The following is a 25,014-nucleotide window of genomic DNA, read 5'->3' on the forward strand; positions in this document are numbered from 1 at the left end:
ATTCACTAGCTTGTTGAATTGCTAAAGCCTTGGAGCAAGATTTTTTATTTGAAGATGCACGTACTTTTGGTCATAATACCCTGATTCAAACCAGAAATTTCATTGCACAATCTGTTTCAGTTTGAGAAAATGAAACAGTGAAGAGTAGTCAAAGAAATATCCTGATTCAAACCAGAAATTGAACTGCACAATCTGTTTCAGTTTGAGAAAATAAAACAGTGGAGAGTAGTTAAAGAAATACCCTGATTCAAACTAGAAATTGCACTGCACAATCTATTTCAGTTTGAGAAAATGAAACAGTGGAGAGTAGTCCAAGAAGAGGAGGGGGATAGAACCGCCAAAGATTAGGGCTGCAACACCTCTAGTAAGAGAGGGGCGACAGGAGCAGAGATAAAAACGCAGAGGATCAGAGATGCCAAACCTGCAACTGTAAAAACGCAACAGAGAAAACGCCCAGGTTAGAGAGTTACGTGCAAGAGAGAGGGAGGGGAAGAGAAACTCATTTTGAGAAACGTCATGATTAGTTATGAAGACCGACTCATGAAACGAATCATTTAATGTATCACGCTATTCGAATAACCACAACTTGTTACGGAATACCCCCAGATCCCCACAGGGGGGCGATGCCCCCCGGACTCCCCGTTGGGGGCGTTGCCCCCAAACCCCCACCGGGGGCGCTGCCCCCGAACCCTCGCTGGGGGCATTGCCCCCAGACCCCCACAGGGGGGCACTACCCCCCGGACCCCCCGTTGGGGGTGTTGCCCCCAAACCCCCACAAGGGGGGCGCTGCCCCCTGGACCCCCTGTTGGGGGCATTGCCCCCAAACCCCCACACCACGGGCACTACCCTCGGACCCCTGCTAGGGGCGTTTCCCCCAAACCCCCATCAGGGACATTGCCCCCAAACCCCCACACCACGGGCACTACCCTCGGACTCCCGCTAGGGGCGTTGCCCCCAAACCCCATCAAGGACACTACCCCCAACCGCCTACTAGGGGTGTTGCCCACATACCCCCACCAAGGGCCCTACCGCTTAAATCCCCCATTTGGGAGCTTTGCCTCCAAATCCCTACAATGAGTGCTATCTTGAAACCCCAACTAGGGGCATTGCTCCCAAACCTCCACTGAGGAAGACATTGCCATCAAACTCTTACTAGGGGCATTTCTCCTAGACCAGCTCTTTCCCCCTCGCCCCTCCTTAAGAACCCACCATTGTGATATTGCCCCTATTTCCACAGCTAGAGATTTTTCCTACATACTCTCTATCCTACCCTACTAGAGATTCTACTCTCGAACTATCACTAAGGTGGGTTCAAAATCCTCAATGATATTACACATTACATATTAGATACATTTAATATACATAATCTTACAAAATATAATTTAATATATTTAAATTATATTTATTAATTATTAATAAATTAATTTAATATATATATTTTTAAATTATATTTTGATAATATATTCCATAATATACACATAGTATGATATACTAATATAACATGATTTAGAGTAATAGTATAACTTAAAAATAAAATGTAATATAATACATTTTACTATTATCAACAAGTAGGTAGTATAAGATTTATAAATATTTAACCATGATAAAAATTATCTTTCCTTCTCAAATAGCTTCTAATTGATGCTAAAATTTTCTCAATATTTATAACTTTGTGTCATAGTGAATGAAATCTCCTATTCTTTAGAGGTCATTGTGGTTTCAACATTTAAGCACAAGGTCAAAGTTTCTCAAAAATATCTTTTTCCTTGTTGTCATGTGGAATACATGAAATAAAGGTTTTGATCATTTGATCAAATATTTTCCAATGGAGATCACAGAAATTATTTATTCTTGTTGATATACAATAAAGGCTTTGAACATTTGGCTAAATCTTGTTCTATGGACATCACAAAAAAATATTATTCTTACTATCATCTAGGTTAAATACATGTTTTGACCATATGGCTAAATCTTTTCTTGTGGATATCACAAAGAATTTTAATCCTAAGTCTTGTCTAAAATAGTTGCAATAGAGGTTTTGACCATCTGGCTAAATCTTTTTCCATAAAGATCACAATGAACTTTTATCCTTGTTATATGTATTTGGCTTGAGTTTTGACCATTTGGCTAAATATTTTTCTATGGAGACCACAATGAGCTTTTATCCTTTTTGTCATGTGAAATACATACAACAAAGATTTAAATCATTTGACTATGTTTTCCCCTATGGGGATCACAAATAATTTTTATATTTGCTATGGTATGGAATACATACAATAGATTTTTGACCACGTGGCTAAATCTTTTCCTATACACATTATAAATAATTTTAATCATTGTTCTCGTGTTGAATAGATATAGTACAAGTTTTGAACATCTGCTATATCTTTTCCCAATGAGAACACACAATGAATTTTTTGCTTACTCAAAGAGTAGCTACTAAAATAAAGTAAAATCAAGGCAACTAAAAATAATAGAAGAAACTTTTCTTATTTACTTTAGGTCGGCACAGTTCATGAGAAAGTTTATTTTTGGCCATATGGTCAAATCTATCCCCTTCTTTCTGTACGATGTTTCCATTAATACTTTCTATTATGGAAGTTGGACTCATTCTATCTAATGTTTAAGTACTTTTTTTGTTTCAATGAAATTTGATACTTCATTGTATTTAGCAATTTCATCACTATTTTCTTCTTTCTGAGAGGTGACAACATACAAATGATAAAATCTCCATTTTCTCACTTGTTGATGGACCTAAAAACGGGCCGGCATTGGCTCATGCACTAGCCGGGCCTCACCACTACGCACAAGACAACCCCTCGGCCTCGCGGCCAGGAGCGTCTACCAAAATCTCTGCCTTCCTAAACATTGCGTTTGTAATACGTTGTAGTCCAACTGATCCTAACCCAATATTACTCCTCAGAGGGAGTCCCTTTCACATAGCCAAAAGGCTCGAATCACATACACATGGGGTTCCTCCTACGACTGAATGCCGTCAACCCTCTGCGACTCTCCTACACCTTGGGGATTGGCCCCTCAATGCGTCGCTCAACAAATAGACACATCGCACAAAAGTCGCTCAAGGTACCAAATAAACGTGTCCAGGAATGTACCATTGTCCTTACTTAATTTCCCCTTTAGGATCCCCGTCTACCTACCGCATGGGTGCCTCACTGCCTCTCAACGTAGGTCATGTTCTAAACAACAATTGCAATGCATGTCCAGGAGCTGATCACCGATACTTTTAAATTCTTTTCATGCTCTATGCATTTGGTGGATGTCTAATGCTCAAAAATTTAGCAAACAGTATCGTGCACAAGTGCAAAAACATCCTTTTAATGGTTTCCAACTACCGATCGTGCTTCGTTGCATGGGCCTAGCACCGAGGTGATCCTCGTGCTACTAAGCTCTTAATTTTAATTATCATCCATCCTAAATGCTATGCATAGAAATCAACAACTTCCCCATCATTTCACACTGCATTTAGACATATTTCAACTTCTCTACCCTTCCCCGTTTAAATATTGCATCGTTGGATGGATTTATAGGGTATTTTGACATCATTTTTTTGTGTAGAAAGCGGAAAAAGACGCACTAGAACAAGAAAGTGGGGTTGAACTAAGGCAAATCCTCATGCTTCAGTCCCCACAAACATTCACAAACATTTCTCTTATTTATCCTTATTTTTCGGAACCCAAAATGTATTTTTTCCCTATTTTTTAGGGTTTTTCCACCATTTTCTTGTATTTTTCCATTTTCTCCCATTTTTTTAATTGCTGAAAATTAAGTTCAGTTTATGGGTTGTGGCCCTTAGTTCATTTCAGCAAAAAATAATAATTTTAGTAGGTGTGGATTAATTTATTGCATCATTTTTAGCCCAAAAACCCTATTTTCCCTCATTTTTATGGTTTTTCGTGTCTCGGTTTTCTATTTTCTGCTAACCCGCACATGTTTTTCTGATTTTTAAATGATGAACAGCTAGAAAACAACTCAAAGCACGACATACTCAAAACTCAACCCATATGAACACATTTTTATCAACCAAATTTGCATCAAAAGGCCATTTTCTTTGTAAAAACAATTATTACCGTGTCTTGCGGTTTTTTCCATTAAATTTGGCACGTCTTACGACTGATTTCCAGCCATGAATTCTTCTTGGAATCAGCAATCTACAATGATTTGGCATTGCCCTTCAGTCTCGTCAAGAATCGGCATCCATCCGGCCATCCATTTCCATTCTACTCTTCCACGCACGAACGGGGGTTAAGAGGAGAGAGAAGGAGGAGAGAGAAAGACTGATTTTATCTCTCTCTCTACAGTCCACCATTGCGGGAGCGGAGACCGGCGATACGGAGCGTAGGATAGATGTAGAAGCCTGGCATAATGCACTCCATAGCTTGTTTGTCAAGCATGATCATGATTGGGGGGGGCGCGTTTTTTTCGCGCCGTTGCCTGCACGGCACTTCCTTCCCCCCCACGAAAAAAATATGGGGGTGGAGGGGCCAAAGGGCACCCCCCACTAATCACACCCCTTCAAATTTCAAATTTGGCCCCCTTTGTGGACACCCCGGCCGGTTTCCGCCCAGTTTCCGCATACGGACTCCGATCGTCAGTCTGAAAATTTCTGTGAGCTCATCTCGACATCCCGCACTCACTGGCAGCTCCACTGACTGGCACAGGTGCACGGAGAAATTATGAAAATTCTCGGAGTGTTGTACGGGGGCCCGTTAAGCGCTTGACGCTTAAAATCATCCTAGATCGAGCCGCCGCCTTTGACAGTGAATATTTTTCCCTTGACATTCATAATTTTTTTCTATTTTTAAGCACTTCCCGTCACCTAAATTCCGCTCTCACATGTACAGGTATCATGAATAACGAATTTTATTTTGGAGAAACTATGAATTTGCTAGATGATCATGAGATTGTTGCACTTGGTAGAGTGCATGCAATACATCCAAATGAGACATGCCATGGAGAAACACTTGAAGATGGATATATTTCAGTGGCTATTGATAAATGTTTAAATGTAGCAGCGTATTTGCCATTCCCAACAATTGATGCAACGAAGGTTCATGAAGCTGTAGGTGGTTTTGTAAAATGGGGAAAGAAAGATGTGGTGGTTGTTTCAAACTCAATAACAATTCATGACAGAGGAGATGATTACGAATCAGACCATGTCCTACCTTCTGAGGACATTGATGTGCTTAGCATTCGTGAAAGTTGGAGAGAACGTAGAGTGATGCTATGGACAGAAGGAAACACTTTGTGTGTTGGGACAGGGGTTATATTATTGGCTTTTCCATATGATGTGATAAACTTTGAATTGCTAGGAGAAGAGGATGTTGGTGTGGTGGTAGATAAAGCCCTTGATCAAACCACAGGAACATACATAGATGACAACCTCCACTGTGTCACTTTGGAAAGATGGCCTATTAAAAAAGTCACCTTTGATGATGGAACATCACTGCTACAACAACAATCATACATGCAATTTGTCTCTATAAATACTTGTGCCAAAAACATGGAAGATACCAATGAAGATTATGTTTTTGCAAAAAAATCAATTTTTGTTCAGAAGAGATCATATTGTATGGTCAATAGAAAGCCTCGAATTATTGCCCCTAAAGGTGCAAACTTGAGGACTTCTATGGACTCCATTTCACAAGTTTCCATGATTGATTGTTGCCAAGAAAAGTGTTGTCAGTTTGCTGATAGAAAAGCAATGCAACAATTACGTAAATACTTTTGGGGATTGCAATTTGAAGACCGCACAAACTATGTTTATGACAAGTTTGAATCATCATGCAGGATTGATTACTTGGGAACAAGGAAGTACAGCTTTATCTTCAATGGACAAGTGGTATGTGGAAGGGCATGGTATGAGATTCATGGAATCCCAAAGACATCTTTTTACAAGTACAAAACACAATTTGAGCATGGCGTGAGGAGGACAATGCATGGAAACAAGGGGGCAATAAGAGCAGCTTGGGATCACACAGAGATGGGAAGAGCCATCCTTAGAGACTTTGTTAAGAAGAATGCAGAGCAAATGCCACACAAGAGTAGAACAATGCAAGATGGATCAAGGGAGATACAATTGGTCATCCCTGATGTTTATAAGCAGGTAGATATATGGGCAGAAGTAAATACAACATTGAGAGGTATTGGATGTAAGAAAATGTCCTTGTCCACCTTCAATCGTATTTGGAACACAGAGTTCAAGCATGTAACCTTAGCAAAGACAAGTGAGTTCTCCAAATGTAGTATTTGCTCAGAGATCAAAGAGCAACTTGCAGCAACAAAGTGTCTTCAAGAGCGAAATGTGCTTCTAAAGAAGCGTCAATGTCACATGCTACAACAACAAAGTTGTCGGAACATATACTACAGTTGGCGCTTGGCCTCAGCATTAGATCCAGATAAAAACTTGTGCATCATACATGATAAAATGGACCAGCAAAAGACAGCTATCCCTAGGTTAAGGCTTCGATCAAAAGAGACTGAAAGATCTACTCAACTACCAGTTTCTTTAACAGGCATGATTACACATGGACATGGAGAAGGTAGATATGGACATTTCTCACTTGATCTATGGCCTCATGATCCTAACTTCACGATTGCCTCATTGTCATTGTGCTTTAGGAACTTAGAGCGACTACATAGGCATGCAAATGGTGATCTACAAGTAGATGGAATGCCAAGATCAACCTCTGTGCTACTAAATGCCCTCAACTCGAAAAAAGCACTAGACCACCATCAAGGTGTTGCACAAAATAAATCATGCATGGAAGATAATACACCACAGGATGACCATCATCATTTCAAACGATTGCAAGAGAACTTACTTCTACAACTTGATAATTGTGGGTCAGAAAACAAAAATCGCTATCTCTTTGCATATCTATCATTGCTTGTTGCACGAGGAACATTCAAGATGATCCAGCTTGGGTTTCTCATGGTGGGTCATACACATGAAGACATCGATGCAATGTTCAGCCAATTTTCAGAGAAGCTAAGGATGAGCATGACCTTCACTTTTCCTCATCTTATGCAACATTTTCAATCATGCCAAATGACTAGTCCTACACCTTTCTTATTGACACATGTGCTTGACTTTAAGAGATACATTGAGGGATACTTGTGTGATTCGAAAGATACACTTGTTGGTCACTCAAAACCTCTTCAATTTCGGTTTTATATGCAAGGAGATACACCTATCATGCAATACAAGATGCATCCAAAGTCCCCAGACTGGTTACCAAGAGAAGGTGGCATTGAATTATGGAAGAGAGACCTTGCAGGAAAGCCTACTCTTCCAAAGGGTGTTCCAATGTTGCTGCCCATGTTTGAGTACGTTAAGGATCATGAAGAAGTAGTAAGTGGAGTTAAAGATTATCTGAAGTATTGGGAAAGATGGTCAAATGTACAAGGACTTGAAGCAGAGTTCACGAAGTTTATAACACCAGTGATTGATTATTGGAAACATATGATCTACGCTCTTCAAACTCCAAATGTCCAAGAAGATTTATTTTTCATAGATTTTTGGCCAAGAACACAAAGTGATGTAACCAATATAGATGTAGATAATGCAGATGACTTCATTGGATTGGAAGAGTTGAATGATCACTATTGTGGTCCTTTGAGCAAACGACCCAAACATGCATTTGAACCAATGCTTGATGTTAAGAAAGATGACTTTGTGCTTGTTAGACCTTCAAATCCAATATATCCAATATGGCTTGGTGTTGCACAAACTGAGGTCGATACAAATAGACATTCCAAAAACTTCAACAAGGTATGTATACAATATTGGGCACCAGTTTGTAGTCGTCAAAATGCTACAGATGCAGAGGTGTATTTTAATTGTTGGGATAAATATTGGATGTGCAACAAAAAAGATCCTGAACGATGGGAAACAATAGATAGCATTGTCTTCTCTTGGATGAAGAAAGGTACAAAATCTCCCAAAAAAATCAAAATTCCCCCAAAGGTTGTATTGAAGGCTAAAGAAAGTCTACATGAATCCATCGACTGAAGATTTTCCTTGAATATTTCAAGGATATTAAAACTAAGGTGTTTATTAACACCACCTTTTTGAGTTTTTTTCAATCTCTTGGAAACAACCATAAGTAGTAATATGTTTAATTGCACCAAGTTCCAAATTAATGAAATTCCCAAAATTCATGAAATCCATTTTGATTTGGTTTTCCCATATTGATGGGAAATTCCCAAAATCCCGAATATGGAGTTTAATGGTCATTTTCCTAAACGGCAACTAGCATCGAATCCCAATCGAACTACTTTATGCAGAAATGCCAGGGATGAAGGAGATTCATGCTGCACATGGTTCAAGAAGAATGGAAAACGAGAGGGATGCAAGGCTCAACCTCTCTGCCCATAAGGCATAGTCCCATTCTGTTCCCCTAAAACAGCATAAATCGGGATTTTTGTGGTTACCTAAACTCTAGGTCAGCGCCCTTACTGTTCATTTCCTTTGAGAAGAGATCCTTGCTATCCATTATGATTGAGAAAAGTTCTCGGCCAACCGGGACCACCCATCCGTAAGACAGACCCATGGCCACATCCACCGCACTTTCCTCAAGGTTGCTTTAGTTGTCTAGTTACCTACCACATTTAGTTGGACATGCATCAAGCTGCTTCATTAATTAGCCAGTTAGACACCGGTTCCTTCACGTAATCTTAGCACTTGACATAGAAAAGCAGTGTCAAACAAGTTCCTTTTCAACAGGCTATCTTATTTATATTTGGAATACATCCATAAAATCCAGCCCGTAGGCTTATCCATAATCCGCTCGAAGGCTATCCATAATCTATCGGAAGGCTATCCAGCAATCCATAGGGATTACTAATCCAAGATTCTGCCCGTAGACTAGTATGCGGGCCTCGAGATCCAATCTCGAGTCATGTTGGCCTCTTGCATAGGGCCCGAAAGGCAAGCAATTTACGGCCAAAGACCCCCGTGACACCCAAGCATCCTCCTACTCCAAGTAGCGCTCAATGAAAAGACCTCACGCGGTGGGTTCGGTCCACATTCCCTGTGCGGCTAACAACCCCCTTGGTTAGGGTCAAGCAGACAGTCGGGGGTAACTGATGCTGCCTCTTCCTTCAGGCCTTCAACTTGAAGTATTAAATATCTTTCCACCCTTTAGTTCCTTGAGCAAACAATGCAAACAATGCTCCTAAATTGTTACAAGTACAATCAATCCAGTGGTCGTCTATTTGGCCAACTACTAAGGAATGTTTCCTTCTTTCCGAATGCATCCATCATTTGATATGGGATCAATTGCAACTTGGCAAGATCCCCTAGGGTTTGTTTGTTAACCCTTTTGTCCTTGAGTTAGGGTCGTGCCCTCTTAACCCAACTTAACCAATACCTTAGGTTTCATACATTGACAATAAATCCTGGCGACCATGTCGCTCCAAATTCTTGACTGATCCTTTGCTTCCAAGCAAATACCTAATTCCCTTATCTTGACAATTTTTCCCCAAGAAAGGTGGTATAGCAGGACGGCTACTCATCCTCTTGCAAGTTAAACTTGCGCAAGAATCTGCCAATCTCATTCCAAGGAATTGGCAACTCTCTTGTGATCAAACCACAAGATCATGCGACATTGCAACTTGTTGCACAAGTGTCGCATCTATTCCATGGGATCATTTAACCCATCGAACGACGTCTTCTTGCCACAGAATCATGATTAGATAAGAAGGAGTGTTTAGGGTGTCTTCTTATCCAACCCATTCCCAATTGCACTAGGCCGACAACGTTCGGTCCTAGGGGTTCCAAATCAATCCCAGTTTCAACATTTGATCGAGTGATCCTTAGGATAAAAACCCTAGATCGTTTCTTGCAAGCGTGTCCAATTGTCCCTACATCTCGTGAATGTGGGTAGGACCTCTGGGTATGAGGGTTTCGACTTGGCAATGAGTGGGAAACTAGGTCAAGTCCTTAACGTGCTAAACCGTAGTTAGCACTTGGAGTATGTATTGTATCGATTTAACCATCCTATGCGAATCCTTTGTGTTTTAGGTGATGTAGATAATCCAGCTTACTTGTCTCGCAACAAGGTCGAACCATCCCTAGAGATGTTAACTTGATCTAAAAGGGGAAAACTAGTTGCATTACGACACAATTCACGTAAGCACACGATTCATTGCCTCTACGTACGATTAGATTCACAATCCCTAACTTTTCTTGTTAAGACCAAGGCGCATGTTAAATTTCGGCATGACTTTCATTGATCCTACTAGGACATGCATTCATGATTCATGCCATTAAGCTTTTAAGATTTTATGCTTAAATGAACCATGCAGCCTTTCCCTAACTATATCTCTTGATGAATGAAATTCTTCGTACGATGAATGTGCATTATGCAACCTTTTGTAACTATTACGTAGTTAAATGAGATTCATGTCAATTTAAGCTAGAGTTAACCTATTTCATGCAACCCTTAGAATCTTTTCCATGCTTTGCTATTTCCTACGATTGATAACTACTTCCTTAATGAATCATTACAAAGAAGATTTGTCTAAAAATGTGACATGCGATTTAATCTTTCCATGCCTATTCAAAGGTGTACTTTAATAATTTTGACATTGTAAAACTAGGCAATAGACATTCTAGACCGTCACTTTGAAATGCACAAAAGGCAACTTGCTAATAAGGTCCTAAAATGCATAGACACCTTCTGTTTTTTCGTTCGTTCCATTGAAAGTACAAATGACCAACTTCGTATCATGAGTTAATTCTAGTAAATTCTAAATAGCCAAATTATTTCCAATTGTGTTTAACTAGGTGGATGTGAAATGCATAGGCGCATAATAGTTCATGAAATTATCATGCAATGCAATACTTTTGCGTGGAATTAAAAATAGAAAAAAAAACCTAGACTTGTGGGCTCGGTGAGATATCCAAATGAATACTAGGAGATGATCCTTCTGCAAGCGCGCCTTGTGACTTTTTAGGGGCCATCGTAGACGTGATTTTGGCTTCTGGTTTGCCTTCACGTTTTACGAATTTACTTGCCTAGGTTCGCAACCTTAAGATCTTTTCCCGACTCCCTCGTATACGGAGATCCCCTTTGAAGTACGGATCCTTGACAGAAGTATCGGCTTGCGGCTTATGGAAGGCCTTAGGGGTTGGAGCATGGGCCTTTTTCAGGAAAAGAGGGGTTTGCGAAAAGGTTCTTGTGAACAGGACTTGAGAAAATGGAGGCTTGAGAGTTCTTCTTCTTCTTCTCTTAAAATTCCAGGGCTAGGAATGGTTTTATGGGGGCCTTGCGAGAAAGGGAGGCTTCTTATCTTCTTCTCCTCTCTCACAACATCTCCTACAGCCTATCCCGTTTCCACCCACTAAGGGGGTGGGCTTTTATAGGCCAAGGGAGGGGAGAGGGGACCTCCCCCACGTGGGCTATGCATGCAGCCCATGACTCCCCCTTGTTACCACCTCTCTCACCTAGCCATCCCCTTCCCTCAGCCATGCATCGACTGGGGGGAAATTTAGTAAAAAAAAATTCAATTATTTGCACCTTAACCTCCTCCCAAGAGGGAGTTTCCCCACGATTTATGTGGTTCTGAACCGCGGTCTCGGTTTGCCAATGCCGAGGCCTTGATTCTCACGTGTGATTTACAGGTTACACTACCGGTAATTCCAATACTGAGAATAGCCTTTGCATGAGTTTCACGCGGTGTGTGAGAAGTCGGTCTAGTAATATTTTTAAGTGGAAATATTACATTCTCTCCCCCTTGAAGGAATCGAGATGTCCTCATCTCGAGATGAATTGGGGATATTGTTGGATGAGAGTGCTTTCATCCATCCAAGTGGCATCCTCATCGGGATAATCTTTCCACTGGATGAGGCATTCTCTCAAGGTTCTAGATCTCATTTGTCTCTCCCTAACATCTAAGATCCTATCAGGCCATAGCTCAAGGACTCCTTGGCTAGGCATTACAACTTGTTGGTCATCAAGTACATGGCTAAGATTAGGTACATACTTCTTCAATAGGCTGATATGGAATATATTATGAACCTTAAGGTTCTCAGGGAGCTGCAGCCTATAAGCATTGGGTCCTAGGCACTTGAGGATCTTATATGGTCCACAATACCTTGGACTTAGCTTCTTGCAATCTCCTAAGGATAGGGAACTCTTCTTTGGCTGTACGTGAATGAAGAACATGTCTCCTTCCTCGAAGGTTCTATCTTGATGCATCAAATCCGCGTATGCCTTCTGTCTATCCTTGGTTGCTTGGATGTCCTGTCTAATTGACTTTATTTGGTCATCTATCTCTTCCAACATCGGCCTTGAAGCTTCAACCCTCAAGGTTGGATTTGAGAAGCTTAGGGGACTTCGATAGTCATGCCCATACAATGCTTGGAAAGGGGTCAACTGAATGCTTTGTTGGTAAGAATCATTGTAGGCAAATTCAACCAAAGGTAAGTATTGAATCCACCTTTTTGGTTCACGGCAGCAGTGTGCCCTTAGCATATCCTCGATGACTTGATTGACTCGCTTCGTTTGACTGTACTAAACCAAAGGTAGGCTGTACTAAAACAGAGTTGAGTCCCAATGGCTTCAAAGATAGCTCTCCAAAAGTGTGATGTGAAGAGGGAATCACAATCACTAATGATTCCTCTAGGCAACCCATGTAGCTTGAATATCTTCTTGATAAACAACCTTGCAATGTCAGAGGCTTTATAATTTGTCTTAACTGGAATAAGGTGTGCAACCTTATTAAGCATATCAACCACAACCATTATGGAGTTGTATCCTCCCTGAACTTGGGGTAGGCCAATAACAAAGTCCACACTGATGAATTCCCATTTCATTTGGGGAATGTCAAGTGGTTGCAACTTTGTTGGCATTTTGACATGTTCGGCCTTAATACATTGACAAGACAAACACTCAGCGACATATTTGAGAACGTCACCTTTAAGTCTCTCCCAATAGTAGCTCTTCCTAACTGTATTGAGAGTCTTGGCATATTCGGGATGTCCTGAGAAAGGGGTATCATGAGCTTCCCAAAGTATCTTCTGCTTGACTGATTGGCTTGCCAGTATACATAATCTCGTTCTATAGTAGACAAATCCACTATTGATAGAGAATTCATGATAGTTAGCCTGTAGCTTTTGGTCCTGGTCTTTGATAGAATCTCTCTTAGCATCTTTTGATAGGCTCGATCATGGCACGCTTCTTCTCTAGCTAGCTCAAGTATTGGGTTGTTTGGCATGGATACCTTTGTGGCTAGAGATCTAGTTGTTGATGGATTTTGCAAGATTAGAGAATTACGGAATGCCTTGCGACTGAGTGCATTGGCAACTACATTCTCCTTTCCAGGTCAGTATTTGATTTCAAAATCATACTCCTCTAGCACTTCAATCCGACCTTGCCTCATGTTGAGCTCATTCTGGGTAAAGATCCACTTGAGACTTTCATGATCCGTCACTAGGGTAAACTTGGTACCCAACACATAGTGTCTCCAAAGCTTTAGAGCATGGATAATAGCTAACAATTCTAAATCATAGGTATTATAATTCTTCTCATGGCTCTTCAGTTTCCTTGAAGAGTATGCTACAGGATGACCTTCTTGCATGAGCACACATCCAAAGGCAAGCGTGCTAGCATTAGTTACTACTTCGAACTCCTTACTAAGGTTTGGAAGTTTTAGGATAGGTGCTGATACCAAACTTTGCTTTAATCTATCAAAGCTAGATTGTTCAGTAGTTCACCATGTAATGGATGTTTGCTTCTTTAGTAGATCCGTCAGAGCTGCTATAATCAAAGCACAGTTCTTAATGAAGACCCTATACCATCCTGTCAATCCAAGAAAACTATGTATTTCTTTGATAATTGTTGGTATTGACCATTCTAGAACGTCTTTGACTTTGTCAAGATCCACTGAGATTCCTTCCGCTGATATGATGAATCCCAGATATTCAATCTGACGTTTGAAGAATGCACACTTCTTCATCTTAGCATAGAGTTTGTGTGCCCTCATTGTCTCAAGGACAATCCGAAGCTGGGGTTCATGATCTTCTTCTTGTTTGGAATAGACTAAGGTGTCGTCAAAGAAGACGAGTATGAAGTCATCAAGATATGGCCTGAAGATATCCTGCATTAACTTGTTGAAGGTGGTAGGTGCATTTGTAAGCCTGAATGACATGACTAGGAATTCAAAGTGTCCATATCTTGTGTTGAAGGCCATCTTTGGGATATCTTCCTCCTTGATCCTAATCTGATAGTATCTAGACCTAAGATCAATCTTGGAGAAGATCTTCGCACCCTGAAGACGGTCAAGAAGCTCGTCTATTCTAGGAATAGGGTACTTGTTCTTAACGGTTGATTGATTCAACCCTCTGTAATCAATGCACAGTCAAAGCATTCCATCTTTCTTATTTTGGAATAGCACTGGAGCTCCCCATGGTGAAGTGCTAGGACGGATATAGCCATGTTTCTCCTTCAGCTCAATTGCTTCCGAGATGGACATTCTATAAGGCCTCTTTGCAATTGGCGCAGCTCCTAGCACTAGCTTGATCTCATGGTCCACTTCTCTTTGAGACGGGAGTTCTGTCAGCTCTTTAGGAAATACATCCACATACTCCTTTAGCCATGAAGGTTCTTTGCTAGACTCCTGCTTTTGACCTAGCTTATTAAGCCTAATAAAGTAGACAGGTAGTCCCTTTCTAACTCCCTTTATAATTTGAGATGCTTTAGTCAATTGAATTTTCAGTTTTCCAGCCTCTCCTTGAGTTGTGACTAATTTCCCTTTAGAGTTTCGAAAGAAAATTGGCCCTTTCCACAATGAATGTGGGCGTCATTAGGTTTAAGCCAATCCATTCCGAGCAAACACTCATGGATACCCAGGTTCATGACCCTGAATTTGATTGAAGTCAACTTTCCTCCCAGGAAGAATTCTACCTTAGCAGTTTACTTGGTACGAGTGACCTCGCGACCATTTGCTAATTCCATAAGCAAGGTAGGTGCTTCTACTGTGGCTATTCCTAATCTTCTTGCACAAGCTAGTGAGATAAAGGAATGCGTACTGCCACAATCAATCAAGGTCTTGAAACCTTTACCTTGATAGTCCGATGGTGTCTGAATCACCGAAAACTAGGGATTCGGGCCTTTCTTGTGAAGGGTAGCATAGACTATTGCCCTTTCAAACTCTGCTTCCATGGTCAGGTCTTCTTCTTTGCACATTTCCCTGTTGGCAACACATGCGGTTCTTCCTCTACCTCGGGTGGTGGCTCCTTGGCCACGGCTACTTCCTTAGAAAGGAGCTTGACGTTGTCCTCCACCAAGCTTGGGGCATTTCCTTTTGAAATGATTGGGCTCGTTTTGCAGTGGAAACAATGGAGATTGTGGCCATTACTTTGGGTAGGGACAAAGTTATTGACATTATTCGTCCTTGCTTTCTTTCTTTGTCCCTAGTTTTGACCTTGAACTCTCTTCACTTGGGGCCTATATGCTCCTTTGTTCTGATCATTATAAGACCAAGTTTTGTTACTTTTTGGCCTAACTTGCACCTCCTAAATTATGTGCACAGCTCGAATGAGTGCGTCCTGTAGATCTGTTGGGTGCATAGATTCAAGGTGTATATTCACAGGTGGGTTTAAACCGGTACAAAATTTTGACACTTACTGTGTCATATCCATCTGTGGTGCATACTTCAGAAGTGAGAGAATTTTGAGTAGTATGCGTCAAGAGTGAGACCTAGCTATTTCAGCTCATAGAACTCATTCATTTTCTGCGTGCAATACGCAGGCGGTAAGTATCTTCCTTGCACAACTTTCTTCAGCTTTTCCTAGGTAACGGATCCTTCCAAGATCCCTTGATCTCTGTACCATTTCTTCCACCAAAGCCTTGCTTTGCCAGTGATCTTCAGCTTGGCGAGCATAGCTTGGTTTGCGGGTGCAGTACCGGCCGCTTCAAAGTAACCTTCCATGGACTCTATCCAAATCTCAGCATCCGCTTGGACAGTCCTACCTTTCCCGTCAAATTCTAGCGGCTTGATCTGCTTGAGAAGAAACTTCTTCTCCTGAATCATGGCCGTACTTGATGTAGGGGGCAAACTAGGAATCTGTACTTGGGGTTGTGCCTGGATAGAGGATTCTTAATGTTACAACTCGCTAATCGTTATGATTATATCTTATACCCAATTCATCTTTCAGCCAACAAACCAAGCCACTTAACTTTTTATCCATTCTCAGAGACAAGACAAACATTGATAAAAAGAAGTCTTATTTTATTTATATGGGCATAAAATTTCGGAGTACAATATTTCCTGGGATCATAGAGCAACTGTTACATTATTTCGAAGAGAATAATGTTGTGTTACATTTAGCTACGGGAACTAGATAATAGTATGGTTTTGGGTCATGGATCTTTAGGAATCGATAAGTCATCGGAAGAATAATGTATCCTTTCCTTTGGTACCCATTCTTCTCGTAGCGTCCCAGCACCTTGATCCTGTTGGTGGGGATTATGCAGGTCACTTCCTCGTATATATATGAGTTCAACTCAACCCTTCGACCTTCGACATGTAAAGTTGTGTTTACATGAGCCTCAACAAAAATGAATAGCTTCACGATCTTCAGGTCCTCCAACCACTTGATCCTCTTTAGGTTGGTTTGAAGGTACCTCCGTTCCATGTACAAAGGCGATGGATTATAATTACGGTCTAGGACGTTCATCATATCGATTCTTTGTCGATAATCTGAGGAATGCATCGCGGTCATAAACATAACTCAGAACACTAAGAACCTGTTCCATGCTTCATAATTCTGCAAGACAGCGTCGAAAGTAAGGAAATATTCTTAATAGCAACATTTGCTTTACTTCTTCTTATTAAGATTTATGAAAACAAATCCTTCGTTGGTTTACTCTGATACCAACTGTAACGTGTCCACTTGTTCCCCTTCAGGACATGTCTTAGCAGTCCATCTGAAAGAGAGTGTAGAAAGCTCCACTCGGCACTCCCACGGAATGTTACGGGGTTTGCGATCTAAGAATTTCTGTGTCTGCTACATAGCGGAAGTATTCCGACCGTTCCCACTTAGGACCGACCTAAATCAGGGTTTCCCCTAATAGTCATTTTCCTAAATGGCAACTAGCGTCGATCCCCAAGCAAACTATTTTATGCAGAAATGCCAGGGACGAAGTGGATTCATGCTACACTTGGTTCAAGGAGAATGGGAAATGAGAGGGATGCAAGGCTCGACCTCTCTTGCCATAAGACATAGTCCCATTCTGTTTCCCTAAAGTAGCATAAAATGGTATTTTTGTGGTTACCTAAACTCTAGGTCAGTGCCCTTGCTATTCATTTCCTTTGGGAAAACCTCCTTGCTATCCATTACAATTGAGAAAGTTTTTGGCCAACTCGGACCACCCATCCGTAGGATAGACCCATGGCCACATCCACCGCACTTTCCTCAAGGTTGCTTTAGTTGTCTAATTACCTACCACATTTAGTTGCACATGCATCAAGCAGCTTCATTAATTAGCCAATTAGACACTAGTTCCTTCACGTAATCTTAGCACTTGATATAGAAAAGCAGTGTCAAACAAGTTCCTTTTCAACAGGTTATCTTATTTATCTTTGGAATACATCCATAAAATCCAGCCTGTAAGCTTATCCATAATCCGCCCGAAGGCTATCCATAATCTTCTCGAAAGCTATCCAACGATCTAGAGGGATTACTAATCCAAGATTCCGCCCATAGACTAGTATGCGGGCCTCGAGATCCAATCCTACGTCACGTTGGCCTCTTGCGCAGGGCCCGGAAGGCAAGGGATTTATGGCCAGAGCCCCCCCTAGACCCAAGTATTCTCCTACTCCAAGTAGCACTCAACGGAGCGACCTCACGTGGTGGGTTCCATCCACGTTCCAGGCGCAGCTAACTATCCCCTTAGTTAGGGTCAGATAGACAGCCGAGGGTAACTGGTGCTACCTCTCCCTTTAGGCCTTCAACCTGAAGCACTAAATATCTTTCCATCCTTTAGTTCCTTGAGCAAACAATGCAAACAGTGCTCCTAAACTGTTACAAGCACAATCAATCTAGTGGTTTTCTATTTGGCCAACTACTAAGGAATGAATCCTTCTTTCGAAATGCATCCACCATTCGATCTGGGATCAATTGCAACTTGGCAAGATCCCCTAGGGTTTGTTTGTTAACCCTTTTGTCCTTGAGTTAGGGTCATACCCTGTTAACCTACCTTAACCAATACATTAGGTTTCATACATTAACAATAAATCCTGGTGACCATGTCGCTCCAAATTGTTGGCTGATCCTTTGCTTCCAAGCAAATACCTAATTCCCTTATCTTGACAGTTTTTCCCCAAGAAAGGTACTGTAGCAGGACGGCTACTCATCCTCTTGCAAGTTAAACTTGCATAAGAATCTGTCAATCTCATTCCAAGGAATTGGCAACTCTCTTGTGATCAAACCAAAAGATCATGTGACATTGCAATTTGTTGCACAAGTGTCACATCTATTTCATGGGATCATTTCACCCATAAAATGGCATCTTCTAGTCACATAATCATGATTAGACAAGAAGCAAGGTTTAGGGTATCTTCTTATCCAACCCATTCCCAATTCCACTAGGCCGACAACGTTTAGTCCTAGGGGTTCCAAATCAATCTGAGTTTCAACATTTGATCGAGTGATCCTTAGGTTAAAAACCCTAGATCGTTTCTTGCAAGCCCGTCCAATTGTCCCTACATCCCGTTGTCGAAGGGTTTACGAAAGCATAGTCGCGTCTTCAGAAGACCTTGATATATATCAAGATGGAAGATCAAACAAATAAATAATCCAATGTCAGAGATGGTTCTAGCATTCAACTCTGAGACATATATTAACCATACAATAATTCCAGATTTCAATCAATAAATTCTGTTTTAGCTTCAGCATGTCATACAGGTAAAGTATACCAATAACATTCTTGTCTGATGGTATATGACTCTCTTTATAGTGAGCTCAATCATCAAGTTTTCAGGGTTACTCCAAGCTGAATGGGATGAATAGGTGATATTATATTGTTATGATGGGCTGTTTCTGTAACCTTTAAAGAACCTTGCAGTTTTCATACATGATTACCACCTCTTTATGTAAAACCTTGGAGTTTATCTTATTCAAAATTTTAAGGTATGTATCATGAAAATTGGGCTCAATACTTTGCGAACAGTATTCTGCATCTCAGTTGGTGTTGAGCGAACTTTATCTTCCACCTTCTTCACCATCTTTGACTCAACTTTCTCAGCCTCAGGTTCAGCATGCTTGACACTGATAGAATTTTTGTTCGGCACTTTCACCTCCTTAACATTTACCTTCTCTGTCATTTCTTCTCCATCATGGTTTCCATTTCCTAGCATAACCATCTCACTTGTGGCTGCAGTCAGTTGTTCTTTGATGCGTTTCTGAGCAGCAGCAAGTGATGTATCAGTCTGCCACTGCACGCCATCATCACTCTCTACAACAGGTTCCTCTTCATCAGCTTGGCTTTTCGAAATCTGAATTCCGGTTTCAGGATTCCCACATCCATAGCATTGCACATACTTCTTAATGAAAATTTCCAAAAGCCCTGCCAATTTTGCAGTATCATGTGAGCCATTCACAATAGACGTGCCTGTTTTATCATCAAACTTTGACTGTGCCCATGAGCTATTCGTCTTCAAGTCCTCGATTTCCTTCTGAAAGCGTGTCCCCCCCTTCTCTGTATGCTCTGATCTGCTTCCTTGTCTATTTCCCCCCTTCACCGTCTGGTTGTAGCAGATTCATTCTGCCGGTCTTTGTTTGCTGATTCAGTACTCGATGGTCCCGTCGTCAAAGAGATGTCAGAAAAATTCTTCACAAGCCCAGTCAAAGTCTCTGAAGAAGCCTCAACGGCAATTGACTGAGGACACTGATTGGCCTCATTGAATTGTTGTTTCTGATAGCCTAGATCTGAAGGTAAAGAAGAATGCCATTATCGTTCCTCTCCCGTCGAATGCCTCTTCATCGTTTCCTTCCCACAGTCGATCCTCCCCTCCATGAACAGCTGCTAGTCGGTCTCCTCCTTCTTATGGTAATGATGAACTGACTAACTTCTTGAGAGGGAAACGATTGTCGACGTCGACCTTAGGGGTGTTGGCCGCGATGCTGAAGCGGCGGGACGATCGGGTCGTCATCTCAAAGAGAGATGGTGAGAGAAGTAGAAGAAGCCAAGAACGAACGAATCATAGGAGCACAGGAATCGCCATCGCCAGCAATCCCAAATTTCACAAAGGAAACCTCTGTTCCTCCCTCTCCATCAATCCTCTGTTTCTCCCCTAAACTGAACTGGTAGAGAATTCGTACCCTCAGAGATACCAGTGACCACTGCAATGCTCCCACCGTTCCTTTAACTGCCCAAACTTGCTGAATTCCACCTCCAGTTCAGAAACTGTCACATTGAGAGGAAGATTTTTGACATACACAACCCTACTGTCCCCTTCAGCTTCAAGAGAATCTGTATTATCATATGAAGAACCTCTATTGCCGTTTGTGCTGCGCTTGCATCCTCAAAGTCCCTGAAAGCAAAAACAAACACCTGCCTTTTGATTTCGAAGGTTCACTCCCCCTCAAATTGTCAAGCTCCTTTTTCTGCGATGCTTTTCCTTCCGCCCTGATTCGATTGAGGAGCCTCTCTTCCCCCCAAAATACCTCCTTCTCAAAATAGCCCCGAAAGCTTCTCCTTTTTCCCTCAAAGCACGGCTCTCCTTTTCCCTCCTTCTTTAACCTTTCAAAATCCCCTCTTTAGCCTTCGTAGCTCACATATCATTATTTTTGGTTCAAATTCAAACTATCTATTCTAGAGCTTGTAGAAGTTTTAGCTTATACAAAAGCTCTTGACTATACTGCATATCTCCAACAATTGTATTTTGAAAATCACCTATTTTTCACATTCAAGGATCAGCATTAAACCACAACTCATCAGTTCTTCACCTTCAATGGTCCGCATCTCATCTGTTCTTCAAATTCAGTGATAAGCCTTAGCTTCTTCCTTCTCCTCCGATGCGTGTGTAGTCACATATGCATGCACCTGTGTGTGCTCATGGCCATGGCCACCATGCTCCCATGGATGCCACAAACCCAGAAGGACAGGGCCATCCTCTTTCGCTCTGTAGAAAACCCAAAACCACATGATGAAGCAGCCTCAATCATTAAGCTTAAACCGTGAATCCGTCCAACAGTCAATGGCTCCTCTTTTTGCTGAGTCTACGAGCAATAGTGCTAATGGATTTTGGCAAGCAATGATTCCAAACCTTTTTGCAGCAACATGTATCAACATAGGCTGAAAGCATCTCATCATGCTCACTCATGCGCAGAAAATAAATGTAAACACAACAACTGAGTATATACAAAGTATCAAATCACATACAATTTTTGGGTGGTTTTCACACCTCGAATGCGCAGCAATACGACATCCACCCCCTCTAATCCTGCGCATCCTCCGGATGGGCCAACTACCCATGATCATTATCATCAAGATCCACAAACAAATCAATCTCTTCGTTATGCATTTCCGGTAGATCAACAAGATTATCAGCCATATCATCTGTCTCTTCCATTGGAGTTTCTTGTCGTTGCTCTTCTCTTGAAAATTCTTCCAATGCATAATCCTCATCATCTCTTTTCTTGAAAATCTTGATTCTTTTCCCAGCAATAGGCACTCTAAGCACTGTTCCATCCAATTCTGTCAACTCATATGTTGCATTATCAAAGACATGTCTGACTATGTATGGCCCAAACCATCTTTTCACCATCTTCCGAAGTGCAGTATGCTGATTTTCAAGGCTGCTATCAAAGACCAATACCCAATCTCCCTCTTCTATTGCTCTAGGCCGCAAGCGATGCCTGCTATCAAACCTGTCCTTGTTCCTTAATCTAGCAACTTTCAACCTGTCAATAGCTAGCTGAATATCCTCAGGTCTCCTCTCCAACTGTCGAATCCGAAGAGCTAAGAGCTCCTCTCTCGTCAAATCCTCCTGCCAAGGTAAAACTGACCAAGTCAAAGCACAAGTCTCAATCGGCATAACAGGTTTCTGACCATACATCAACTCTGCAGGCATATATCCTGTGGTAACACTATGGGTCGTACGATCAACCCACAAAGCAAATGGAAGAAGTCTCGGCCATTCTCCAATCCGTCCTCTGCATGCTTTGGCTAATGCTTTCACTATTGGCGGATGCCCTCTTTCACTCTTCCCATTTCCCTCTGGATTGCATGCTGTAGTTAGAGCCAATTTGATTCCTAGCTGAGAGAAAAACTCCCTAGCTTCATCTGCATCCAATTCACCACGATCCGCAGTGATCTTACCCACACAACCATACCTGCAAAAAATTTCCTCCAATAAGAACTTACACACTGCACTAGTGGTCTTCGTTCTCAAAGATCTGCCCTCAACATGATTGGTAAGATCCTCTCTAGCCAAAACAATGTACCTCATCTGCCATAGACCCATAGGCATGGTAACCAAATCAACTACCCACTTATAATGAATGCATAGCGGATAGGTCGGATGAAGCTCATCTCTATGACGCACTACTGAATACATCTGGCAGTCTCTGCAAGTCTCAACAAAGTGAGAAACATCTCTGTACATGCCTTTCCACCAATATTTCTCCCTGATTTTCTCATAAGTAGCCCATACTCCTCTATGACCAACCCAAGGACTCTCATGAAACTCCCTCATCACCTGTAACTGTGACTCTCTATCGCAGACAACCCGCAAAGGTAATCCGCCTCTTTTCTTCGGATGCTTCCAAAGAAATCCGTCCTTGAGAAAATAACCATAGGCTTTCCTTCTGATCTTTTTAAACTCTTCATCTGTCCATTCATCTCTTTTGCTTAGTGTACTAAGGTACCTGCCAATCTGCAACCAATCTCCAACATAGAGTTCTTCTATGAAAGCCACAATATCATAAACATGACAAACATGATCAACCATAGTGGCTGAAATTTCTGCATCATCCTCTTCTGCAAGTAGAGTCTCCTCATCATCATATCTGGCTCTAGACAACATATCTGCCACTGGATTATCCTTCCCTGCTATGTGTTTAAATTCCGGATTTAATGACTTGATGTATGCAATCCATCTCAACATAGCTATATCCGGAGTAGAGCAACTCGTAATCATACCAATCAATGGCAAGCAATCTGTCTCTACCACAACTGAAGCTCCAATAAAGTACTCCTTGTCACATTTGAGAGCCGTCACAATCCCCAATAACTCTCTCTTGATTTGCGGATATCTCCTCTGTCTCTCGTTTAGGACTTTCGCCCCAAACCGAATAGCATACCTATTTCCATCTGCATCATCTTGACCCACAGCCCAACCTATGCCAATTGGACTAGTGTCAACTGTCAATACAATAGGCCTATCACAATTATAATCCGCTTTCCTGAGAGTAGGAGCATTCTGCAATAACTTCTTCAATTTCCGCATGGCTTTAGTGTGACTCTCATCCCAATAAAATTTCTGCCCCTTTCGAAGCAGCTGATACAAACAATCTGCAATGTGTGCAAAATGAGGTATCCAAATCATATAAAACACGCAAGCACCAATGAATCTCCGTACCTCAGAAGTGGTAGAACAATACTCTGCAATCTTGCCTATAGCATTCACCTTATCAGGTGAGGGTTTCCTGCCATAATATCCACACATATGCCCAACAATGACAACCTCATTCACTCCAAAAACAGATTTTTGCCCTGAAAGTGTCAAGTTCACTTCTTCTAACCTGGCCAAAATCTTCTCACATGCTGAAATATGATCAGCCACAAAGTATCTACATCCCTGCTCATTTAGGCTCTCATTCTTCTCTTCTTCTGCACACCCCTTAATGGGCACATCATCCAAGAAAGGCATAGTAAGCTGAGGTATGTAATCACGAAGGACCTTATGCATGGCATTCATCATATGCGCAACAGAATTAGTGGCACCTTGAGGCAAGGTACACATCCTGACAAGCCCAATAGGAGTTCTCATGGTGGTTATATCCCTGCTTTCCAAAGCCAGCTGAAACTGATCATAACCTGAATACAAATCACCCAAAGAATAGATGGCACGTCCAGCAAATGCCTCTGCAAACTCATCCACAACTGGACCAATACCAACATTCCTGATAGTAACTCTGTTCACTGGCTGCATGTCCTGAATAAATCGAAGAGTACCATTCTTCTTCGGAACTGTAAACCACCTGTTTGAGTATGGTGCAGATGAAGGCTCAAGGATTCCCATCCTGATTTTCTCATTCAACAAATCAATCAACTTTGGCAAGTGTGCTTTAGGCACTGGAATAGGTCGGAGATTCCATGGAATATGAGGAATAGTAAAGATGACCATAGGAGCAACAATATCAGGATTCACACATCCAATCTCATGTGGGACAAAAGCAAATCCCCTTCCATGACGCTCAAGCATCTCCTGAAAGCATTGCTTCTCCATGGGTAACAAGAAATCACCATTTCCAATTTTCAATTCAGCAAGTGTCTCTGCTGAAAATTTATGACCAATATGCTCCGAATTCCTCAAGATTTGCTGTTTAGCAGCCCTCTCTATTTGCTGATCACTGTTAGGTGGAAGCGGTACAGCAACCGGCTTCACCTTCTTATCCACAGTTTTGTACTTCATGTCAACCCTGGCTTCATTATGCTCTTCTGCATTACATAAACCTTGCTGTAAATCAGCAATTCTGCACTCCAATGGCTGAATATTCTCAGCCCTCTGCTCTATGGACTGCATAGGAACAGCCCCAAACTCTGAATGCTGAAATATTTCAGCAGTAAACTTTGTTGGCTGAAATTTTTCAGCCCTCTGTCTCTCTGAAAGCTGATCATAACCAGCTGGAAACTCTGTTTGCTGAATTTCTTCAGCACTCAACACTCTTTGCTGAGTTTCCTCAGGCTTTGACTCAATCTGTGACATAAAATCTGCAATTTCATGAAACATGTCCAGGGATTGCACTAATACATTACC

The 25,014-nt window shown here is 41.6% G+C and overlaps 1 protein-coding gene across 1 annotated transcript in view; it reads right to left on the reverse strand.

Moving 5' to 3' along the window:
- Positions 1–241: 241 nt before the first annotated feature.
- Positions 242–25,014, reverse strand: part of LOC148019008 (uncharacterized) — a 52,331-nt gene continuing 27,558 nt past the window's right edge. The window contains exon 2 of the mRNA XM_087701149.1: positions 242–427. Within this exon, the coding sequence (XP_087557275.1) occupies positions 407–427 (21 nt within the window). The 3' untranslated portion in view covers positions 242–406. The remainder of the gene's footprint in view (positions 428–25,014) is intronic.

This window comes from Lygodium microphyllum, chromosome 20 (genome assembly GCF_053477565.2).
Source record: "Lygodium microphyllum isolate KBCC chromosome 20, Lygodium_microphyllum_v1.1.10, whole genome shotgun sequence".
NCBI classification, from domain to species: Eukaryota; Viridiplantae; Streptophyta; class Polypodiopsida; order Schizaeales; family Lygodiaceae; genus Lygodium; species Lygodium microphyllum.